The sequence below is a fragment of the Balaenoptera ricei genome, chromosome 14 (assembly GCF_028023285.1).
Source record: "Balaenoptera ricei isolate mBalRic1 chromosome 14, mBalRic1.hap2, whole genome shotgun sequence".
Lineage (NCBI taxonomy): Eukaryota > Metazoa > Chordata > Mammalia > Artiodactyla > Balaenopteridae > Balaenoptera > Balaenoptera ricei.
In genome coordinates, this window is record NC_082652.1 from 30023107 (window position 1) to 30046952 (window position 23846).

Sequence of the window (23846 nt, forward strand, 5' to 3'; positions counted from 1 at the left end):
GATCCTTTTCACCATTACGTTTTGGCTGTTGCTGAGACAGCACCTCACAGAGCAAAAAGCTCTCCAAGAAAAGGAAGCTCTTCTGTCTGAGGTCAAAATCAGAAGTCAGGAAAATGAAGAAAAAGGTAATTAGTGCGTGAGGTGTGTGATGGGAGGAAGGGCCCCCGAGGACATCCAGGGGGCTCTGCTCCAGACCAGAGGGAGGCCAGGTGTAGACGTGAGCAGATAAATGACCGCGTCCCGGGGCTAAGTCCCTGTCCACATGGGGCGTCCACAGGAGCTTCAGAGACCCTGTGTCATTTGATCCTCACGAAAGTGACTCCCACTTCAGGGAAGAGAAACTGAAGCTCAGGGAAGGGCACTGGGTTCTCCACATTTGCTGAGTGTTAGTACCAAGAAAGTGACTCAGATCTTCCAAATTCAAATCCTCTTCTTTTCAAAAACAAATATACCACAAAGTCAAAAAAAGAATCTGATGTTTTGATGATCGATCACCTCTGTAGTTTTAGACCTGCTATATGGGTAAAATGAGAGCCTCTCACTCCCTACCTGCCTGGATGTACCAATAAATATCATTTAATGTTAGTAGAACGGCTTGGAGACCACTAGGGATGTATGTAGCCTTGTCTGAAAAGGACGCCATAAAGGTTCACAGAGGCTGGGCTGGTAACCTTAAGACTAACCCGGTAAGGAGGAGAAAACCAACACGCACCAACTCATCCTTTTCTTATAGTTTCTCGTTTAGACCTAACCATGGAGTTATTTTTCAGCAACAAAAGTCTATAAGATTTAAATCTTGACTCTTTGACTTTGGATGTGTCTGTTAATAGAGAGATTAAATTCACCAGTTACTTTATATAAAGAATAGTTCATTTAAGATCAGCAGTTGCTCTGACCTCTCACCTCACTTGCATTCCCCTCACTCTGTGGATCTCCTGGTCATTTGAATAAATTATTTAAATGTATTCAATAGGTTGCCTTAGTAACACAAAAATGAGTCATATATTAGCATATTTTAAAGTAAGACCAAATATAAGCTTTTCCTTGCAGTGCATAAAACTATTTTAAACTTAGGTAAATTACAATTATTCTTCAATTCTAATTTAAATTAAATTATATTTGGCTTTAACTCTTACTTTCTTAGTGCTCTAAAAGCATACTATTGGTTAAGATTATTACCATTAACCCAAATCCAGTAAAATACTGCTAGGATTGTCTGGAGTCATGTTAGCAGTTGGAATTTGAGATTGTCATAGTAGTTTTTATTTGTGTTATTGTTGCCTATGTATTTTTCCTCGATCCTGCAGTAGTTATAGCAGGATATTACAAGTGAAATAGGTGTTATAAAAAGATGAGTATAAAAATATTACCAAATGTATTTCTTTAAAACTATATTTCAAGAAGGTTAGGAAAATGGACTATAATTAGCTCCATAAATTCTGCCTTGTTTATTAGAACCATCTAAAATTATTTAAATCATATGGTAATGCATGAAATGCGTGTGCTGTGTGGCAATCACATCACACCGGTCAGAGTGTGGTTCTGGTCTGGGGACCAGCTCCATTGAACAGCATGGTCTTCTCTTTTGAAGATGACGAACAGGACATACAGGTGGATGGGGAGGCCCAGGAGAAGAAGGAAGAAGAGGAGCCAAAGGAGGAGAAACAGGAGCAGAAGAAGGAAGAGGAGGAGGAGGACGAGCAGGACATCATGAAGGTGCTGGGAAACCTGGTGGTGGCCTTGTTCATCAAGTACTGGATCTACGTCTGTGGAGGGATGTTCTTCTTCGTCAGCTTCGAGGGTAAAATCGTGATGTACAAGATCATCTACATGGTGCTCTTCCTGTTCTGTGTGGCCCTGTATCAGGTGGGTACGCAGCTGTCCCTGTTTTTCAATCCTCACGTCTGTCCAGGAACATACGTGAGCTTCTTTCAACAAGACCCTAAGTTACTATGACCTCGTGAAAACGTCGTGTAAAGGGGTCGATGAGATTCAGACATTACGCACTAGGAATCCTAAAATGAGAAGTAGCTCCCTTCAGCTTGTTCACTGATTTTAAATGTTAGGTTCTTAAAATGGCAGAGAAGTGGTTAGAGTGGGCATCCTTGTCTTGTTCCTGGTCTTAGAAATGTCCATCGACAGAGGAATGGATAAAGAAGATGTGGTACATATACTCAATGGAATATTACTCAGCCATAAGAAAGAACGAAATAATGCCATTTGCAGCAACACGGATGGACTTAGAGATTACCATACTAAGTGAAGTGAGTCAGACAGAGAAAGACAAGTACCATATGATATCACTTACATGTGGAATCTAAAATACCACACAAATGAACTTATTTACAAAACAGAAACAGACCCACAGACATAGAGAACAAACTTATGGTTACCAAAGGGGAAGGGGGGGAGGGATAAGTTAGGAGTTTGGGATTAACAGAAACACACTGCTATATATAAAATAGATAAACAAGGACCTACGGTATAGCGCAGGGCACTATACCCAGTATTTTGTAATGACCTATAAAAGAAAAGAATCTGAAAAAAAAAAAAAATGTATAGCTAAATCACTTTACTGTACACCTGAAACCTATACAACACAACACCTATACAACACCTATACAACATTGTAAATCAACAGTGTATAGTTGTAAATCAACTATACTTCAATAAATAAAGTAAACATGACAAAACTGAAAAAAACCAAATGCATGGGTAAAAAAAAGTCAGAAAAAATTCATAAGTTTTTCAAAAATTATTAATTAAAAAAAGAAGTCTGTATCATTAGATTACACTTTTGAATAGTAATGTAAAAACTGTGGCTGGGTAATCTAAAATACTGGATAATATTCGGTTCATTTGTATTTCAACTTTGGAATCAGAAAATCATGCGCGTGTGTGTGTGTCTGTGTGTGTATACAAATGTATGTATAATGCATTGAGTGCTTTAGTATTTCATTAATTAGAATATATGAAATGTTATATTGAAATGAGTTAGCCTCTCCACAAATTCCATGTAACTGATGATGGGTGGGAGCCCGATGATGTACACAAGTGCAACAGTAAACGTTCCTGCCGGCAACCAAGAAAACAAGTAAAGCAACCTCGATTAACAAGAGTCGATTACCTGTGGAGATGAAAATGTCTCAACTGAGGTCAATCACATTTTGAAATACCTTCTGAAATTCTGGGTAGATGTTCTCTAATGAAAACCCACAGGTTTTTGGTAAAGAGGGATGCCTCCTCTCTGTGGTGGTTTCACATTTGTATCCATACGGCATCACTCTGAATTTCAAAACGGAGGCAGTTTCCCCAGCCATGACCACAAGGACAGACTATACCTCCTTGAAAGCCTCCCGTAGACCAGATATAGACCAGACATCATGCCGAGGTAAACATCATTATTAATGATGATGATATAAACATCATTATTTCATCCTCAGAACAACTGGCAAGTGAGTACTCTTGAGGAGGAAACAAGCTTAGGGTGGTCCAGCAGCTTTGCCCAAAGACACAACTCACAATTTCTGGTGGAACCAGATTCCAATCCACAGCCACCCAACCCTACGAGGAACAGAGCCTCAAAAACTAAAAATGAACTTGACTGTGTTTTCAAACATTTGTAAATGGAATCACCTGTCTTCTTTGAATAAACCAGGTATTTTTGTGAGTTTTCCTCTGACCACTTTTTTTTTTCTTGTTTGTTGTTCAGGTGCACTATGAGTGGTGGAGACGGATCCTGAAATATTTCTGGATGTCGGTGGTTATCTACACGATGCTGGTGCTGATCTTTATATACACATATCAGTTTGAAAACTTCCCGGGCCTGTGGCAAAATATGACTGGATTGAAAAAAGAAAAGTAGGTAACTGTGGTGGACAGTGGGATGGAAAATAACAAACAGCGTGAAGTTGTGAATGCGTGTTGTTCAAAACATCTTTCTGGGAGGTTGTTGTAAAACATGACAACATTACTGGCTATAAGTTCCTTCAGAACTTATAGCCAGTGATGGCCATAAGTTCTAGAAAAATGGTACAGATGAACCAGTTTGCAGGGCAGAAATTGAGACACAGATGTAGAGAACAAACGTATGGACACCAAGGGGGGAAAGTGGCGGGGGGTGGTGGTGGTGTGATGAATTGGGAGATTGGGATTGACAGATATACACTAATATGTATAAAATGGATAACTAATAAAAACCTGCTGTATAAAAAAATAAATAAAATAAAATTCAAAAAAAAAAATAAAGGTTCCTCCAGAAGAGGACTCAGGTCTTGGCCATTTTGGGTTCTCATGACCTTGCCCTGAGCTTTTAGCACATAGTAGGTACTCAATAAATATCAACTGAAAAGTGAATTTTCCACCCATTATTAATGAAATGGCATTTTCTAGTGTTGGTTTCATGTGAAGCACACCTGCCCGGTTCCTCACTGTCATGCTTCCTCCTTTCTTAACTGGAGCCCAGTTCCTTATCAGTAGGTTCATAAGGTAACACATCAGCCTCTCCTCACTGATGGAGCCGGTGCTAAGATCTAAGGAGTAGTTGGTGCCACAGGAAAAGTGCTCAGAGACTAGTGGTGATGAAATCTTTCTTGTGCGTGAAATAGATAGAAGTCTAGGCTTTTCTAATTTGCTTCTGTAAACTTCTGAAGTTCGTTTAGAAATCCCACCAGCACTGGGCATAGAGCTGAGTATCCTGAGGTGGCCAAGAGGAAAGTTTAAAAGGAAGGTTCACCGTGTAGCCAGACTAATATATCTTTAAGTCAATTCAGCAAATATTTCTTGAGTGCCTCCCCTGGGGCAGACACTCTTCTGTACCTGAAGATGCAACAGGAAGCAAGAGAGACAGAGTCTGAGCCCTGTGGAGTTTATAGTCTAGGAGAGGAGACAAACCAAAAGCCTACGTAATGTACAAACAAATCAACTGCGACACGTCTGTGAAGGAAACAGAAACAGGTTGAGGTACTGAAGAATGGGGGAGAATAACTAGAGATGGAGTAGTTAGGGCAGGCTTCCCTGAGGAGGCGTCATTGTTTGTTTTTTTTTTTTTTGGCTGCGCCACGCAGCATGCAGGATCTTAGTTCCCTGAGCAGGGACTGAACCCACACCCTCGGCAGTGAAAGTGCCGAATCTTAACCACTGGACAGCCAGGGAAGTCCCTGAGGAGGTGTCATTTAAACTCCTGAAGAAAAGGAAGGAGCTTGTCTTTAGAAAAGTGTGTGAGTTGGGAGCTGGGAGGTGGATGAACATTCCAGAAAAAGAGAGCAGCAAATGCAAAGGCCCTGAGGCAGGGCAGACTTTGGCATGTGTGTGTGTGTGTGTGTGTGTGTGTGTGTGTGTGTGTGTGTGTGTGGAAAGGCAGCAAGGCTGGCCTGTGGGGAGCAAGGGGAGAAGTGGGAAAGGTCAGCTAGGCACCCGGAGGTGCAAGGCTTGTAGGTAGTGATGGTTCACATCTCATTTATGGTGAAATTTCTATAAGTCTTTAAAGCACCCTTGACTGGCTGAGGAAAAAGTGATGTGTGTGGGGGACAAGAATAGACCCAGCAGGACGGTCAGCCAGCAGTGGGGGGGTCCTGCGAGTGAGGATGGTGGCTCCACCTGGAATAGGAGGTGCTAGAGATGAAAATGAGGACAGATTCAAGGGATGAGGTTGAAGGAACGCAGATGGTGGAGACCAGAAGGCAAAGAAAGTGTCGGGGGAACACCCTGATCGGGGCGTTTTGCACGAGGTAGACGGTTGTGCCAGTGAAGAGCAGGGTGGGGAGAGGGCGGTGGAGAGCAGCTCAGCTGCTTCAGGAAATGGGGATATCGAGAATGCTGTCTTGAAAACACTCAATATGAAATCACTGTGAAACAGCCAACTTCCAGTAGGCATTCGGGTAGGAGAGCCCACAGGGGAAAGCCGTTTTGTTTTGCAGGCTGGAGGACCTTGGCTTAAAACAGTTCACGGTGGCTGAGCTCTTCACGCGCATATTCATCCCCACGTCCTTCTTGCTGGTGTGCATCCTGCACCTGCACTACTTCCACGACCGCTTCCTGGAACTCACGGACCTGAAGTCCATTCCCAGCAAGGAAGACAGCGCCATCTACAGGTGAGCCCGTGCAGGAAGCTCCAGGAAGGCAGCCTGGACCCTCCCAACCATCTCACTTAGAATCTCAACCCTGAACTTGCCATGAGTATCAGCCTGTAAGTGGGGAAAAAATGAGAAAAAATGTGGAATATTTGACGGCACTTTGTGAAACAGTTGGTAGTGATTTATGATGGTTCATGCAGTGATCTTGACAGGCATGTGAATTAGTTCAGAGTAGCTGTGGTGGTGATGTGTCTTTTGTGTCCAGGCTGGTGAGGTGTTTTTAGAACATTTACAGAATCTGGCTAATTCGGAGGATGAGTTTTCAGTCGCACTAACAGGCAGAGAAGAAGTCGCTGTGAGTGAGAGCGCAGTGCAGAATTCTCCCTTCCGTCTTGGAAGGGAAGAACCTTGGCTAAAAGGAGAGAATCTGCCATCTATGAGTAACCAGAATAAGATTTAAGGAAAGAAAGTGAAGGCAGTGTTTTCTTTCTTCAGCTCCCTGTTGTGGTCTGCCCATCAATAAACATAAATTGTTTACAAGTAGCAGATGGATCTGGCTCTCCCTGGCCATGTGTGCTGAAGCCACGGTGGGTCATCACACATGCCTAGATCTGCTCCATCACGGGGAAATTACAAGCATTCGTCTAATGAACCTTGATACTGATTTTCCTCTCTGCTTCACCTAATAGCCTGTGATTCAGTTCCTGGAAAAACACTTGTTAAGTAAATAAGGGAGCAAAGTGCTGTATTCAAAGGAGCACAGATGCCACAGTTGAAAATTCCCCTTAGCTCTTTTTCAAGGGAAACAACGTGTCCATCAAAAGAAGATGCAGCAGTATCTCATCATGCACAGTTTATGAAATATCAAACTGTCTGTGTTCTGCTGTGCTAAGGAGTGGAATTATGGAAAACTGAATTTGTTGCACAGAGTTCCTGTTAAGTATGTGGAACCTGATTTAATTATGTAGGTTCTGGAGAAGGACAGCAGCCTATGTCAAGATGTGTTCTCCCTGTTTCCTCTGGTGTCCTGCCAGCCCGTAACCCCCTCGCCTGGCAGGACAGGGAAGGAGGCCAAGCAGTCTGTTGAGTCTGAGACTGGAGCTGGCCCTCCTCTGGCCGCAGCTCAGCCTGAGCGCCCCCCTTAACTGTTACATTTCCAAGAAAATGTAAAGGGCGAGGCGAGAGTATATAATGGCAGCCACCTGAATGGTTTAGGAATGCAGGATTTCATTTTTGGTTCTGTGAAAAACAGTTTTCTAGAAACTCGAGGAGTTCAAAGGACTCACTCAAGTTCGGTGTTTTGGGATTTCATGCAAGAGTTTCATATAAAAGTCCCCCAAATTTCAACTTGGAACATAAGATACGTATCCCACCTTTTTCGCAGCTCTTTTCCATTGTAGTATTTTCCTTACTAACAATTTTCACCTCACGGTAGTTTTAGTGCCTAGAACGCTAGTAAATGGCTACATTAAAATCAAAATGATGAAGAAAAACGTATTTTCGGAGTTGGGATTGACTGTCCTGCTTTGCCTTCTCTGTTCCTGCCCGCTTAGTAGATGCTTGGGGGGGGGGGGGGGGAAACCTCCCAAATTGGGAATAATCGATGCATTTTTATCCCTTAAAGTGATTCCAATCCTGTTGTTTCTGTGAATAGCCAGCTGTCCTTTTCCTGTTTTGTCTGTTGTTTTTGTGGTTTGTGTAGGCCCTGTAGGCAAATGTCACTTGTGTCTGAAGCAGAATTCATTGTGTTTAGCCTTCCAGAATTTATAAAGTTAGCATTATGAAAATGTTTTATGATATACCTTATGTGAAACTATTATTAGTTCTAGGTAGGCATTCTCAGGAGTATCATTTCCCTCATATACTGATAAAGTATATAATATAACATAATCACAATGTAATTATTATATAATATATACTTAATAAGGTACTAAATATCCACTCCTTATTTAAATATCCGTCACTGCAATTTGTCCATAGTTTGTCTTAGAAAGTACAGTGATTCCTATAGAAATAGAATGACTTTTTTCTGACTTCAGTTTTAGAACACCTCAGAAAGCAGTATGTTGAATTTGGACATTTAGGAGGATTTTCTTTTTTTAATTCCGGGGAAGGAGCAAGAATTCATGTTTTCCGTGGTATTTTATCCGATAAATGCACTCTGGACATGTAAACCTTACAGATTCCTGACAGGGTGTGTGACTCGGGGGTAGGGAGGGAGAGACTGTTACCGTCCGGCGATTTCCTGACTTTGATTTCTCTGCTGCCGAATCTCGCTGTCCGGACCCTCCTCCGGTGCGTGCACCATGTCGGTGACACACGTGGTGGTGCAGAGCTTACGGGACACCAGCTCTTCCTCTCTGGCTAACGCTCTCCTCTTTCTCTCTCCAACTGTCCCCCGCTGCCACCACCTGCTTCCTTGTGCCCCCGCGTAGCCATGCCAAGGTCAATGGGCGCGTGTATCTGATAATAAATAGGTGGGTACCTCAACGTTTTCTCTCTCGGTTTCCTTTTTTAAAATGGTCTCTGGGGGTGTTAAACACTTCATTAGCTTGTAAGTGAAAAATGGCATCACCAGACAGTGGGCGTGGCCTGCAGGTGCGCTGGATGTCTTTTGCAAACCCAGCCATTCGGCGTTTGGACCGAATGGTGCTGCCGAGCGGACTCGGAGGTGGCCGCGGGTCTTCGGCTGGCCCTCGGCGTTGGCCTGGCTCAGCCGCCAGCCCCACTGATGTCACCCTTGGTAGAGTTGCTTCCCGGCTCCCTCTTGAACACATAATGGAGGGCTCAGCTCCAGAACCAGCTCTCCACAGACCTGCCCGGCACTGCCGGCTCCCCGCTGAGCGGACCTGCCCTTGCTCTGAATTCCCGGAGCACTTTCTCATCGCTGCCCCCCGACACTGGCCTTCAGCCCCTATCTGCCTGGCTGTCTTGTCGCCCCTGCCCGAGGCCTCCACCCCGCAGGCCCTGTAAATAATCCATCTCACTTACCGTGGAGGCTTAACCATTAGTGGACCCTCAGTAGATATTCCTGAATGAAGTGACAATGGTCACAACCATCTATGGTTAAGAGAAAATTAAAGCATCAATTTCCTCAAATATACGTCTACTTGAAAGAGCAACGTATTGAAGGACGGTATTTTACATGACCCAGCTTCACAATATATTTGCTTTCTGCAAAAAAGGCAAAGCTGGGCAGTACCTTCGAAGCATGTCACCCAGCTGGGGAGCTAAACCAAGCAGGTAACCACACGTAATAAAGAGTGAGCTTTGACATGTGCCGTGTGTAGAGTTACCTCAAGTGCCCTAAGAGTTCAGAGAAAAGAGCCTTTGGGGTCTAATTTACCAAAACTCTTCTTACTTTATTAAGTAGGTGAATTAAAATACCCGCTCCCATAACTTCATGTCATTAGTAATCAAGTCAGTAATTTAGGTAATAGAAGCATGTATTTTGCAAGAAATCCACTTAACAAAATAACCCTGGGAAAGATTTGTTGGTTCTCTAGTACATTATCTTAAGTAAAATCTCGAGGCTGACAACCAAATAGCAAACCCTAGGAGGCAGAACTTCTAGAAGGAGGTGTAAAAACTTAGCGCATCATGTGCAGATCTCTGCAGAAGAGGAAGGAGGCCGGGCTTGCTCCCTTTGGGGCCAGTTTTGTGGACAGCCTGAGAGAGAAAAGTCAACCTCAGGTTTTTAGCTGCCAGGCAGAGAAGTAAGACAGAGACTCGAACCAGAAATCTCGAGCAGCTATATCAATCTTATCCCTCTAAACGTAAGGAAGCACAATCTCTGTCTGTCTCCCTCAGTGTTTCTCATAAAGTATTGACCATTTGCTTTAAGATGAGGTGGCTGGAGGAGCCAAGAGGTCAGGTATTGGTTTGATGGGCTCTGATAGCTGATACACTTGGCCTTCCGTATCCACGGGTTCTGCATCCATGAATTCAACCAACTACAGATCAAAAATATGTGAAAAGAAAAAAAATTCCAGAAAGTTCCCCAAAGCAAAACTTGAATTTGCTGTGTGCAAGCTACTATTTACATGGCATTCACATAGTATTAGGTATTGTAAGTCATCTAGAGATGATTTAAAGTATACAGGAGGATGTGCATAGGTTATATGAAAATACTACACCATTTTATGTAAGGGACTTGAGCATCCGTGGATTTTGGTATCTTCGGGGGTCCTGGAACCACTCCACCATGGATACCGAGGGACGACTGTACAAGTTTTGGTCCCCGTTGTGCCCGACTTTTCTCTTGAGGGAAAGCCTATGCCCATGAACCCAAGTCACAAGGCCAGTGAATTCACTCAGGAGTTCTTAGACTGATCTAGATGCAAAGTCATCTAAAATAATTTAAAACTTGAAGCATTCCACCATTAGCTCAGTCTTCTTTCCAGTGGAATCTCTCATTTTTGTCTGAATGCTAACATTTTAAGAAAGGTCAGAGCTCTGCCTTAAGGGACACGTGACCTAACAAGCCCGTCCCTCTCTGGACAATGTGTGCCTCTGAAAGGGTGCACGTGAAGTGTGTCCAATGATAGGGTGAACCTTTTATTAAGTAAATAAGCTTTCTGTCTCCCAAAATTTATTTCTGTACGCTCAATGCTGTTTTATAAGGAGAATAATGCGTTTGTAAACATGAGTTCCAATGAAAGAGGGGACATACCTACATTCAACTTCTGCGTCGATTACAATTTAGACTTGACCCTACGAGGTGTGAGGTGGCGGGTGTGTTTAGGACAGTGGGTGACTGACAAAATTTTGATGATGTGAAAAATTGCAGGAAGTTCTAGCTGAATCTGTAAACAGACTGATTTAGAAGATTTTAACAGGAGTAATGATTATTTCTCCCACTTATACACAGACCAGAGCCATTATACCCCATCTTGCCTAGTAGATTTTTTTTGGAGGAATTACTACCACACAGAGTTAAGATGTAATATTAAATTGAATTAAATTAAATCAACCGCTCATCTGTGAATTACAGTTTTCTCAAAGTGCTTAGGAGTTCCAGAATATAATCTGAAAGAGTTTTAAAACCTCTACTTTAAATATTACTTATAAATAGTACACATTTGCAAGAAAGTTCCTTTTTTCTAACAGTCTAATGAATGGGGTGAGTGCAGTTTACCTTGGAGTAGTTATAAATAAATGGAATTTAGGCCTTAGGGGATTTTACCATAGTAGAATTTCCATTTTCTTTATTGGAAAGTAGCTTAATATGTGGCTTTTCAAAGTCAACTCCTAGTACAGACTTAAACCTCTTCAACTCTCCATAATTTGTTTCTTTGGTTTCAAATTAGAATGCCTCTCCAGTGTGTAGAATTCACTCACCAAACACTCAGGGAATGACAGTGTACACCAAGCAAAGGCAGGTGAGCAGAGTGAGACTGGATTTCTGTTCTCAAGGAGAGAATAAAATGATGTGGACACAAATTGAGAAATGCACACATTGACTTACAGAGCTGCGGAAGTGTGAAAGAGAGAGGGTGGGTGAATAAACAGACAAAAGTCGCCTGCTCTGTTGGAATGCAAGAGGAGAGAACCATCGTGGTTAAGAAATACAGGGTTAAGCTCAGAGCTTGGATCATCATAAAAGCAAGACCAGAGTTACAGGCGAGGTCAAGAAAATGCAGAGAGAAGGAAATGGGCTCCCTGAGGGGAAAGACAGGCAAAACGGTGGGATCTAAGGAAGCTGGGGCGGGGTCCGGGAGAATCTGGTTCATTAGCTGGTCGGTTTGGATCCCAAAGTGGAAGTCATCCACCAGTGATGGGATAATCCACACGTGAGTAGCAGCAGAGAATTACAAGCATCCTAAGTTCCTTTGCTGGAAGTTTCAGGGAATGTTTTTTTCACTAAAGGGTGGTTTTTAATTTAGTCTTTGAAAAATCAGGATCCCTTTTTAAAATTAGTTGGGGGGGCACATACCTAAGTTAAGGTACACAGGCTTTCCTGGGGAATCGATACAGCAATCCATGACAGCAAAGGGGCAGCCAGTTCTGCCTCGACCCTGCCCTGGGCAGTCGGACCGCAGCCCTGCAGCAACCCACCCGGTCTGGCCACATGGTGGAGGGAGGTGATGGTGGCCATAAGAGGCCTTGGGCATTGAGACTATCGGAGACAGATTCTCGAGGGAGAAACGTTTGCACTGTTCTCTGAATGGCCATTTTAACACACAAGCCATTAAGGAATATGCTGATGACAGAATTAGAGTCCAAATTGAGCGCCCACCCCAGCATCCTGTGCTATGTGGTCCCACACGAAAGTGTGTCCTGATTCTGCCTCTTCCTTAGCATGAATTGATGATGCGGATTATCAAAAAGTATATGCAAATCTGTCATTAGCAGATGGTTCTTTACTCTAAAAATGTTCCTGTGTACTAAGCACCGTGTTAAGCACTTAACGGAAATCACCTCCATTTTCACAACATCCCAGGAAGTAGGCACTGTTGTTCCATTTCACAGATCAGCAAACTGAGATTTAAAAGACACGGCAAACATGCCGCGGAGCAACTAGGCCCGTGAGCCACAATTACTGAGCCTGCGCGTCTGGAGCCTGTGCTCCGCAACAAGAGAGGCCGCGATAGTGAGAGGCCTGCGCACCGCGATGAAGAGTGGCCCCCGCTTGCCACAACTAGAGAAAGCCCCCTCACGAAACGAAGACCCAACACAGCCAAAAATAAATAAATAAATAAATAAAAAATTTAAAAAAAAAAAAAAAAAAAAGACACGGCAAATATATACTGGGTTGGCCAAACAGTTCGTTCGGGTTTTTCAGTAACATTGGAAAAACCCCAATGAACTGTTTGGCCAACCCAATGTGTATATATATATACATGTATAATTGAATCACTTTGTTGTACACCTGAATCTAACACAACATTGTAAATCAACTATATTTCAATAAAAATTAAAAAAAAAAATAAAAGACATGGTAAGGAAATTTGCCAAGTCCTCTCGCTAGTAAGATGTCTAATTGAGGCTTGAATCTAAGTTGTTCTGATTCCAAAAAGCATGCTTTTAACACTGTTCTGGATTGCCTCAAAAAAAATGCTATGAGAAAAATGAGAAAAAAATGAAAGTCGGAAGGATTCACACAAGTGTCTTTTTAAAATAGAAACTCCAACCATGCATTGAAAATACTTTCATCTGTACTCATTTTATGCACGCAAATTTTCTCAGTGAAATTTCAGTTGGCAAACGCCTAGGCTGGTAAATGATAGCCTGATACACACTTCCCCTTTTGTCTTTTCTTTCTTTCTTCTTCTTCTTTTTTTTTTTGTTGGCCCTGTGTTACAAGCTCGGAGGTCAGGCTGCTCCAGAGGGCATCAGTGTCACTGTTTCCTCACGGGGATGATGTCAGGGGGGAGGTAGCAGCATTAGACACAGGAACTCTCTCCCCTTTCCCCGACACCCCCAGCTCCATCAGGTCCCAGGTCTCCTGTAACTGACAAGTTTCCGGAAGTAGATCTTCCGGACTTACTTCCAAGAGGTTTTGTCTGATGTTCTTCTGTGATTCCTTCGTTCAATAATCTCCCCTCAATCTGGACAGCACTTTGGGGGTCTCGTGGCTGGAGGACTTTTTGTTACGTAGCCGTGGTGGCAACTGCAGAAACAGCCGCATCTCTGGGAGTTTCCCTCCATAAATGGCACTCATTACTGAAAAGCTGTTTTCTTTTCAGTATCAAGTCATGGCAGTGCTGAGGTAGATGATAGAAGTGGTCATACTTCCACAGTAAAATCCACAAATTTCTGTCATTGTGAAAGTGTCTTCTCACTTGTAAAATGCAACCCCCTGCTTGCCCTGAAGAGGACATAGAAACATTGACATTTGTGTAGCACCTGGCTTTCACCTTGATACCCTTTAATACATAGAGTCCTGATGAAGCAGGGACAGAAAAGAAGTACCCTGAGAGTTGATGCACGGAGCTGGTGTAGGAGATGTGGAACTACAGTTTCAAGAATGGGGAACTTCCCCAAAGGTGGAGGGTGAATTGTCTACCTTAAGAAAATAAGCAAGTGTATATCTGCACAGTTTCTTCCACCATCCTCAGAACGTTCTTTGTTCATTAAATTAACAATTCGTTTCTGACACTCTGTAATTTATCTACTTGACACCCTGTTAAAAAGAATTACTTCTGAAGGAGAACCTCTCTAACGGTCTAGGGACAATGCAGATTCAAGACCACAGTTATCCAATATCACAGGTGTTTTAAATGTAAAACCAACAAGCTGCATGTGAGCTTAGATTTTTATGTAGCCAAACTTCCTCATTTTGTAAAAAACAAAAGACAAGTAAATTCCAGAGAGGTGAAATAATTGACTCAGAACCCACAACGGTACAGATACAATAACATTATTAAGTGTCCATCCTGTTACAGCCGGGCTGAAATGTATAGATTAATTATTGCAAATGGAGAGGACTATGTGTAATTCCAATAGACCTTTTCCTAATATCTATTGCCCACAAATGTTCCTTCAAACATTCATTCGAATATGAATAAAAAGATGTACTTTTTAAAAAAATTGAGGAGAAAGATCGTACTCGTTATTATCCACCACAAAATAAGCTGGACCGCCCGAGAGTCTGCTGGGCTCGGTGAGGCGGCAGCTCCCACGAGCTCAGGGAGGCTCAGCTCCCTCATCCAGGCTCACGCATGTCTTCTCAGGAGAGCTGGTCTAGCAGCTCACCTGGTGCCCAAGGATGGGGCGTGATGCAGGCTTCTTACCCCCAAAAGCATTAACACCCGCTGCATATGCTTCAGATGATGGCAGAATGGGATTGGTCTATGCAAAGGTTGACTGACGTTACACGTTATTTAAGAATTTAAAAATCCCTCCTTAAAATGTGAATGACTTGACTCCTGGGGGATAGTTTGCTGTGTTACTAAAAAAGCATGATCTGATTTGCCTCAGCAGTTCCCGCATTCTGTCCTTTACCACTGCAGTCCCGTCCACTCTCAGATCAGTTGCCAGGCACAGGGTTCCCAGTCAAAGCTCGCTGCTTCTGCCATCCTGGAATGCACTTGGCGTTAGGACCCCCTGCACCCGGCGTACAGGAATGCAATAGTGGATGACGTATAGCATGATGTGTGATCTCTGACTTTCCTTATAATTCTTCTGTTCTCATCTCCTTTTTTTTCCTTTCTATTTCAATTACTTTGAGCAGCATCAAGAAAAAATTACCAATCTACCAAAATGAGTAAGTCCCCCTGTGAAGCCATGAAATGCTTGCTCTACACAATGCCATTTCATGCTTCTCCATCCTAAACTCTGACCATTTTCTCCTGTGGGAAAAATGTCAAGTTTAGGTGTCGATAGCTCTCATGACCAACTCATCACTAGAACCTGAATTGGAAGAGCTAACCAAACCTGAGTTTACAGTTCGTTTTTAGAAAGAGCTTTAAAAAATAAAAAGCGACCAGATGCTAACAAGCCCACATGCCAGGCTGTGTAGTGACTTCCGTTTTGTTTATCCTCCTTCACGGGCCCCTCACTTGCATCCCCCGGCACCCTTCCCTCCCCTGATTCGGCTGCTCTCTGCCCACAGACTGGCCCACCCCGAGGGAAGCCTTCCGGACCTCGCCATGATGAAGCCAACCGCCAGCTTGGAGGTGGTGGAAGTCAAGCAGCTGGCAGGACCTGGGGAGGAGAAGCCGGGGGGATGCCCTGCAAAGGCCAAGAAGGGTGAGCTCAGCAAGGAGAGTGAGGAAGAGGATGAGGAGGAGGAGGAGGAGGACGAGGAGGAGGAAGAGACATCAGGTAAGCCGCCCGCCCACCCCAGGAGCTGCTCAGAAGATGCCGGCTCCCAGACGGAGGGAGTGAAACACTGACTTGCTCCAAGTGAATAAAATGAGTCTACACTCGACCCAGGCAGTGAACTAGAGACCAGGGTGTGGTCTTTTGGTTGCTGTAGTCCTAGCTTTCCTGTTCCAATTGCTCCAGTGATTTCCTTGTAATTCTGACTTAGAGGAAGATGGCAGATGGCTGGTTGTCTGGGTCCTGCAGGGTCCTGCCCAGTTTCGTTTAGTCTGTTAGTTCCCAGGAAGCATGGAGGAACCAGAGAGCATAGCCTTTGGGGGGTGACATTCTGAGGCTGTGATGCTGAGATGCTGCCCTTGTCTTTCCTGGTGCTCTGTGCTTTACAAAGTAGAAAATAAAAGGCAGCACCAGGAGGAAGATTCCTCCCAAAGACAAGCTCCCCACAGACTGGCCCCTTCGCCCACTCGTCGCAGAAACCCTAAGAGAGGCCCAGAAATGCTCCCTCCGTATCTGACGGATGTGCCTTCCACAGGTGAAGGAAACCAAGCTCTGGGGACCAAGGGCTCAGGACTAGGTTCTATTTTATACTTAAAGGCAGGTTTGAGCTTTACAATAACGTCTCACCAAAAACTGGGCTGCAGCTGTTCACCTGCTCCCTCTTTACTTGCCCCTGAAGCCTCGAAACTGTGCCCAGGTGTGACCTCAGTCTTGTAGTGACTGTCACCTGAGTCGCTCTGTAAATAAACATTTTCACAATAACTAAAACCTTCCTTAAACTTTCAGAACCAAGTACCTTACCTGTTGCAACCACCCCAGCCAGGTCAGGAAGCTACGTACAGAGACCCTGGGTCTTATCTGCCTGGGCCCGTGAGCTTCTGTCTGCAAAGGCGGGGACAGGCTGATTGCGTGAGACAGTCCTGTGAGGACTTGTGTTCAGATTAACCGGGACAGACCTTCTAGGCAGAAGCATGACCCCAGTCTGCAAAATGTTATTCCCTAGCACAAGGTGGAAGGTCGAAAATGACGAATTTGATTACAAATTATGACTGGAATGAGTCTGAGCGCGGCACTTGGTGAACTGTGACCTCAGCCTCTCAGGTCCATCCTCCGCTGTGACAGGGGTGGGCTCGTCCAGGGCGGCTGCTGGGCTCTGCCCACCCCCTCGTTAAGCCCCGGCAAGGAGACTGGCGCTTAAGGAACCACTGTTTTGGCAAGAAAAATGTCATGAAGAGGGAGCTCAGCTACTTAATATTCGGGGGAAATCAAGGAATCATAGCTCAGCCCTAAGAGTAAACAAGGTCAAAATTCTTTTTTGCACAAATTTAATGAAAAGGTGGGTGAAAGCAACCTGTCCCTCATTCATTCTCGGTGTGTGACATCGAAGTCATCACCGGACGTAGGATTCTTGGGCCACCTTCCTCCAGATCGGGGTGCCTTAGATAGAATTCATCCACTACTCTGATTTTGCAGCTTCTCATTCCCATGGGAATGATACAAGGTAGGCTTTCAACCGTAATGGCACACACAAGCCCTTTTCGTGCCCTCGGGCACATTCCCTGCCCTGCAGATCTGAGGAACAAGTGGCACCTGGTGATTGACCGCCTCACGGTGCTGTTCCTGAAGTTCCTGGAGTGCTTCCACCAGCTGCAGACGTTCCTGTGGTGGATCCTGGAGCTTCACATCATCAAGATCGTCTCCTCCTACATCATCTGGGTGTCCGTGAAAGAGGCAAGTGACACCTGTTTATCCTCAGGCCAAACCGAACCAGGGCCCGTCGCCACTTTCCTTTGTCAACTGTCCCTGATTTTTTAAGGGTGATTTCCCACGACGTCAGGACACCAAGTTCTGAGACAGGCACATACACTTGACACACAGAAAACCACAGGACAGCTGTTCTGAGAAGAGGGAGCGATCTCAGGGCAGAAGGAGCCCCTGGCTTAGTCCCTCATCAGTGTGGTCCTATCACAGAGGTTCCTGATTTTCATCTAGTCTTTAGTGAAGGGTATGAGACAGGATGCTTTTCTCCACTACGCGCGTGGGAATCTACCTCCATAAATTCTCTTTGGGGGAAAACAATAACATTCCGGTGCATGCTACCAAGGAAACGCAGGTTCCAAAATTTGATAGAATCTTTTGTAGAGCTCACCTTGTTCATGATTGGAGTTTCTGAGATGAAGCACAAAGTCTTTCAACATTGTAATGGCACTTCTGTTTTCTTACCTGAAAAGAGAAGAGTCATCATTCAGCCAACAATGATTTGGTGTTTACTCTGAGAAGTTAGCTTTCTTTCAATTTCTTCAACAGATAACTTTCATGCATTTCTAATTTCCCTGGACACTTTTTGAGTTGGTGACAACTCAAAGAGTCTTTGCCCTCTAAAAATTAGGTCAGGAAAGACTGCCTATAATTTTTAAAAAGTTAAGTAACAATATAATATTACAACTACAGTACTTTGAACCCCAAATATTTCACGAGTAGGTAACTAAGGGGTAAACCTTAATGTGAGCTCTCCAGTCTAAACTGGGACTTTCTCCCTTTTCATACAAACCATCTGAAGTGGATGGGTAATCAGGGCCAGGTGGGAACAAAACAGGAACCACTGTCCTGGTGAGATTTGTGGCAGAAAATGACACATGCTCCATCGTTAAGTAACCAAGTCTATACATTGATTAGAAGTAAAATTTAGCCTAATATGTATATTAATTGAGAATAAAGTTAAAGCATTTTAACTTTACAGGTGAATTGACCAATTCAGACAGAATTTGAGGGTCGGAATATTAAAGAGCAATGAAAAAGAATCAGAGGAAGCGTGTGGCTAAAAATGAACCAAGTCCATTTCTGAATTAACCAAGTCTGGTGTGCGGATGATTTCTGATGTGTGGCAGAGTTGGTGTGGGGGCATCGTGAGACAGTTGAATGATGGGAGTGGGCATTCAATGAAAGAGAAATTAGTGTGAGTAGGGCATGGAAGACCCACTCTCTGAATCCATCCTGGAGAGTCCAGAAGGAGAAAGAAAGAGAGGGTTAAATGACACCACTTTCTCATAAATCCTAAATGAAAAGCAGACATATATACATATAATTTTAAATCATCCTAATGAGTCTTGAGAATGCGTTATTAATAGGCTGTCAAGTAAATAAAGGATTACGGTCTCTTCACCCTGTTGTACCGTTAGAAAAACGGCCTTTGGTGGCATGCGACCAGTTCCTCCCTTACAATTCACATATTGCACAGACTTCCAAAATTTTCATTCCTGATCCCATCTCTCTCACCTATAACTTTAAAACACGTTAAGAGACTCATGAATCAGAGACATTCTTCCCCTCCCACTGCTGGCACTGCTGGAATCCTGGTGCTGTAGGATGGTTTGACCCCCAGGTGTGTCTGGGGAGGTCACCCCACCTGAAGCGTGAGTCACCACAAGGTCCTGAGTGTCAGTGACTCTGAGGCCTCCCCTCTCTGCACTGACTTGGTCCCTGGGCACCATCACCGTGTTCACAGCTGATTCTTATTAATGTCCTGGGTGCACTGAGCCATCAGAACACGAGGCATAATTATAAGAACAACTGAACTTTTCTCTGTGCCCCGAATGCAAGACACATTCTGATCATCCTCAGATAACGGAAAACCCTGTAGTTACCTTGAATAGCAAGCAAGATCTCAGTTCGTTAATCAGAGTTGTCTAGCCACAGAGAAGAAGCAAACTCTGGTCCCTCACCCAGTGGAAACATGTCCTCTTCCAGCTGCTTCTTTCTTTCTCACACTCACCTCCCTCACCGCCTCCCTGCTCCAATGAACTGACTGGTGTTGTGGACTTGGGCAGGGGTGGCGGGGATGCGGGGTATTCTGATTTGACTTGTACTGTCCTAGGATGGCCTCACACTGGGCTGAGGATGATCAAATCTACCCTTTTCCTCCCGGAGGCTCCTCTGCGATGGCTCCAGCTGCAGCCCTGGGGCCGTCATCCAGCCCGTGGTTTCCAGCACGCACTCCTCCTGGACCCACAGCCTTGTGGGCGCCCCCCTGAGCTGTGCTCGAACAGCCCCACGTGCATGCCCACCACAGCCCTGGGGCAGTAGGCACGAGGTCCCCTCTCTGCCTCTGGACATGGGTCCCAATGAAGCAATGACCCCGCACTGTCACCAAAGCATCCTCTCTCTCCTTGCTGCTGGGTTTTCCGGGTGATATTGGACACCTGTGCCCAGGTGTGACCTCAATGCCTGTGCCCCAACCCTGTCACCAACTCCAAGGTGCACACACTGAGACTGCTGAGGGGTCCTGCTTGGAGCGCCTCCCTCAGGACTTTGGTAGAGAATTGGCATCTCCTCCTTACCCTCATCCTCTCAGGGTCGAGGGACAGACAGAAGCACCGCCCTACAGAGAATCCTCTTCATGTTCCCTCCTGTCATCTTCACCGTCTTGACCCATTTGTGTCCTCCTGGACCCATTGGCAGATCTCTACATGGTTTCCCATCGATTGTTTGGAAATTTGTACACGTTTGGCCAGAACCTCGTTTTGCAGTGTCACACTGACCTGCACCAACATGGTGCCTCATGATGCTTGGATTTAACATCTCTCTACACTGACTACAGGTGGGAGGAGAGATAGACGCTGCCTCTTGCACGTAGTTCTCATAAGGAGCCATGTGCCAGCCCAGCGTGGATGTGGTGGAATTTTGCACCATCTGGGGGCACCGCTCACCTGAGAACGGCCTCTCCGGGCTTGTGCATTCTGAGGTGCTCACCTCCGCCCGCAGGGGCCTCTTCTGCTTTGAAGGCTTCACTCATGCCCACAGGAGCAGTCCGTCAGCAGTGACCTTTGCTGTGTATATTTGCTGTCCGTAGCTTATTAATTTTGATTAGTACAAAAAAATCCTTTCTCAAAAACAGCCCATCAGTAAATGACAAGATGAGAACAAAGTCCACATCCCCAGTTAAATCTTCAAGAGATGTGGCCACACACGTGCTTTGCATTCAAACCATCCTTATCCAAGGCCACCAGCAAGGGTGCTGGTTTTCACAAGCTTTCGGGGCCATTTCTCCCACAAATATTAAACTTTCCCGAGGTTATCTTCATGGACGTCTGAGGAGGAAGAGACCATGGGAAAGAATTCATGACAGAAACCCTTCTGCATCTCTTACTCAGAGTGACACCATTTTGGAAAGACCTAGATTTTTAAAATACATATACCATTGTCTTCTCCTTGTTTTATACGCAGCTGTGCTAATTTCAAAAGGTTCCTGGTGAGCTCTGTGAGATCAAGTTATTCTTGGAGGAGGGGCCAGTCCTCATTTCTTCAAGTATCTTTAGCATGTCCCACAGGGCCTGGCCAGTGTAGAAGCTCCATAAACGTTTACTGACTGAAGGAAGTAAATACAATAACTTTGCAAGTTTGAGATTTTCCCCAGATATCAGTTGATGCTTCATCATTATTATTATTTTCACTCTCACTAAGCATGCATTTAGCCTTTATTATGTACTTACAGTAAATTACAATAAATTGAATGGTTATATGGTGCTAGGTGCTGACGCAAAAGCATGGCAGACACGTTTCCTCCCTCAGCTGGCAGTCTGACGGTAGCGGCTGGTAAATAAAACCAAAGTCACCGTCACTGCTGATGGGGGAGGAGCCTCTGGCTGCTCAGGAGGGAGATGTCATGCCGAGGTGGCCCCATGGAGGTGACATTGAAGCAGTAGGGGCTCTGAGGGAGGGGGACTGGGGATGGGCAAGCATAATAAGAATTGTCTGACTGCTTGTTGTATACATGGATGACCAGCTATTTCCCTAGAAATTCTTTTTTTTTTTTTTTTTTTAAGACAGAAATGGGCAAGGCTAGCTTATGTATTTATTTATTTATTTATTTTTTATATTTATTTTTGGCTGTGTTGGGTCTTCGTTTCTGCGCGAGGGCTTTCTCTAGTTGCGGCGAGCGGGGGCCACTCTTCATCGCGGTGCACGGGCCTCTCACTATCGCGGCTTCTCTTGTTGCGGAGCACAGGCTCCAGACGCGCAGGCTCAGTAGTTGTGGCTCACGGGCCTAGTTGCTCCGCGGCATGTGGGATCTTCCCAGACCAGGGCTCGAACCCGTGTCCCCTGCATTGGCAGGCAGATTCTCAACCACTGCGCCACCAGGGAAGCCCTTCCCTAGAAATTCTGACTCGTTGGATATTGGTGGGGGCCTAGATATCTGTCATTTTCTAAAAATGTATGTTCCATGAGATTCTTATCATCGGGGACATGAGGAGACCTTTGTCAACCATGATTGCATTGAATGAAGCACCACACTTCTCTGACTCCCCGTTTTCCTGTTTGCAACCTGATAAGAAACAAAAATACCCGCGTGACAGAGCTTTTCAGTCCTTATTTAACTTGATTCTCCAGGTCATTGGATCCTGGTGACCATTTCCTTATCCTTGAAGCTCTCCCCGCCGTTGTTTTCCAAATCCGAACACTTTCCTGGCCTTTCCTCTGTCTCACTCATGGTCCCCTTCCCCTCTCCCCACCAGCTTCTCTCAGGGGCCTGCAGGCTCCGTCCGCAGCCCCCTCTACTGACTTCAGACTTTCGGCAGCTGTGTCAGGAGCTCCTGTGCTCCATGTGTCATCTCCATACAATGAGCAGACATCTGTACCTTCAAACCTATCCTCTCTTTAAACTCCAGACCCGTATCTCCAAGGGACAACTGGACAGGACCTCATTCTTGAGTGTCCCAAAGCCCCTTCCACGAAATATCTCTACAGCTGAGCCCGCCACCTTTCCCTCAGCCCCCTTTGAGATTACAGCTGGCCCTCTGTACCCCAGGATGGGGAGCCCGTGGATATGAAAGGCAACTATCCTCTGACCAATTCCCAAAATTGCTCTAATCCTTTCTCCTTCCAACACGTATTCCATCGTGTGGCCAGGGTCTTCTTTCCAGCCTGTAACTAGGATCGTGTTCATCCTCTTCTTGAAAACGTTCAAAGCTCTCTCTCATCTTCACCGTCACGTGATCTGGCCCTGGACCACTTCACCATTTCCTGTCCTAGACATTTGAACCGCCGGGTGGGCTGCCGAGTCCTCTGAATGGACTCAGAGCCCACTGCTCTCAAGATGGACCACCTGTGGCCCCGAGGATGGTCACCCCACGCTCCCCTCGCCTGTGTGGCCTGACACCTGCAATTCCTCTGCCTGGCCAGCTCCTGTTGGTACCCCCGGCCTCAGTTTAGATCTAACGCCCTCTGGGCCATCTTCCCTAACCCTGGATTAGATGTTCAGCAGTGTGATCAACACCCACAATTCGGCTCAGCGCACCCCCGCCGTCGCAGTGTCATGGCTGTTTGTTGCAGTTCTCACTTGCACTACCTTGAGGTAGTGTTTCTTGAGGGCAGGGAGCCGCATGGGATGTATGACCGTGAACCTAATTCGTTAATTAACCTAATTAACCTAATTAATAAAAGATATCATCTTATCTTTTTCTATCACTCAAAAGATTAAAAGTCCTATGTCAATTCATCGTACTGTTTTTGTACTCAGTGCCTTAAATACATAATAAAAGAAATAACCAAGAGACTTAATTTTATGGGAGCTTTAGTAGGATTTGCTTCTTAGCACCCCAATTAGCAGGACACTTGCTGATGACGGAGGAGGAGGAGTCGGCCGGCCAGTCAGAATATCTTGCTAAAATGTAACTTTTGTTATTTGTTATGTTTGTGCCTGTAGTTTACAGGGCACTTCCTTGGACAGTATTTCTTTCATCCTCAATTCTGTAAGCGACTCCTACTGCCGTACTATTTCAGCACTTAACTCTCAGAGACGTTCCATGCCTTGGACAGTGACAAGTAGTTAAGTAGAAGGGTCGCAGGTAACAAACTGCAGAATTAATACTGTCTTGGCGTCTCCACACTTCTTGTTTTATAGCTTTGTAAGCCCAACAGGTAACCATACCTCTCTGAGTGCTTGGCACTTGGTGCCTGTTCAGTTTTATCAATTGCATGCTTGTGGTTATTTCTACCCGATCATACTAA

At 44.9% G+C, this 23846-nt stretch overlaps 1 protein-coding gene across 1 annotated transcript in view; it reads left to right on the forward strand.

The window, feature by feature from the left end:
- PIEZO2 (piezo type mechanosensitive ion channel component 2) overlaps nt 1–23846 on the forward strand; it is a 345750-nt gene that overhangs the window by 246508 nt on the left and 75396 nt on the right. The window contains exons 14-19 of the mRNA XM_059894050.1: nt 2–125; nt 1592–1866; nt 3713–3861; nt 5919–6092; nt 15631–15842; nt 17410–17570. Of these exons, the coding sequence (XP_059750033.1) occupies nt 2–125; nt 1592–1866; nt 3713–3861; nt 5919–6092; nt 15631–15842; nt 17410–17570 (1095 nt within the window). The remainder of the gene's footprint in view (nt 1; nt 126–1591; nt 1867–3712; nt 3862–5918; nt 6093–15630; nt 15843–17409; nt 17571–23846) is intronic.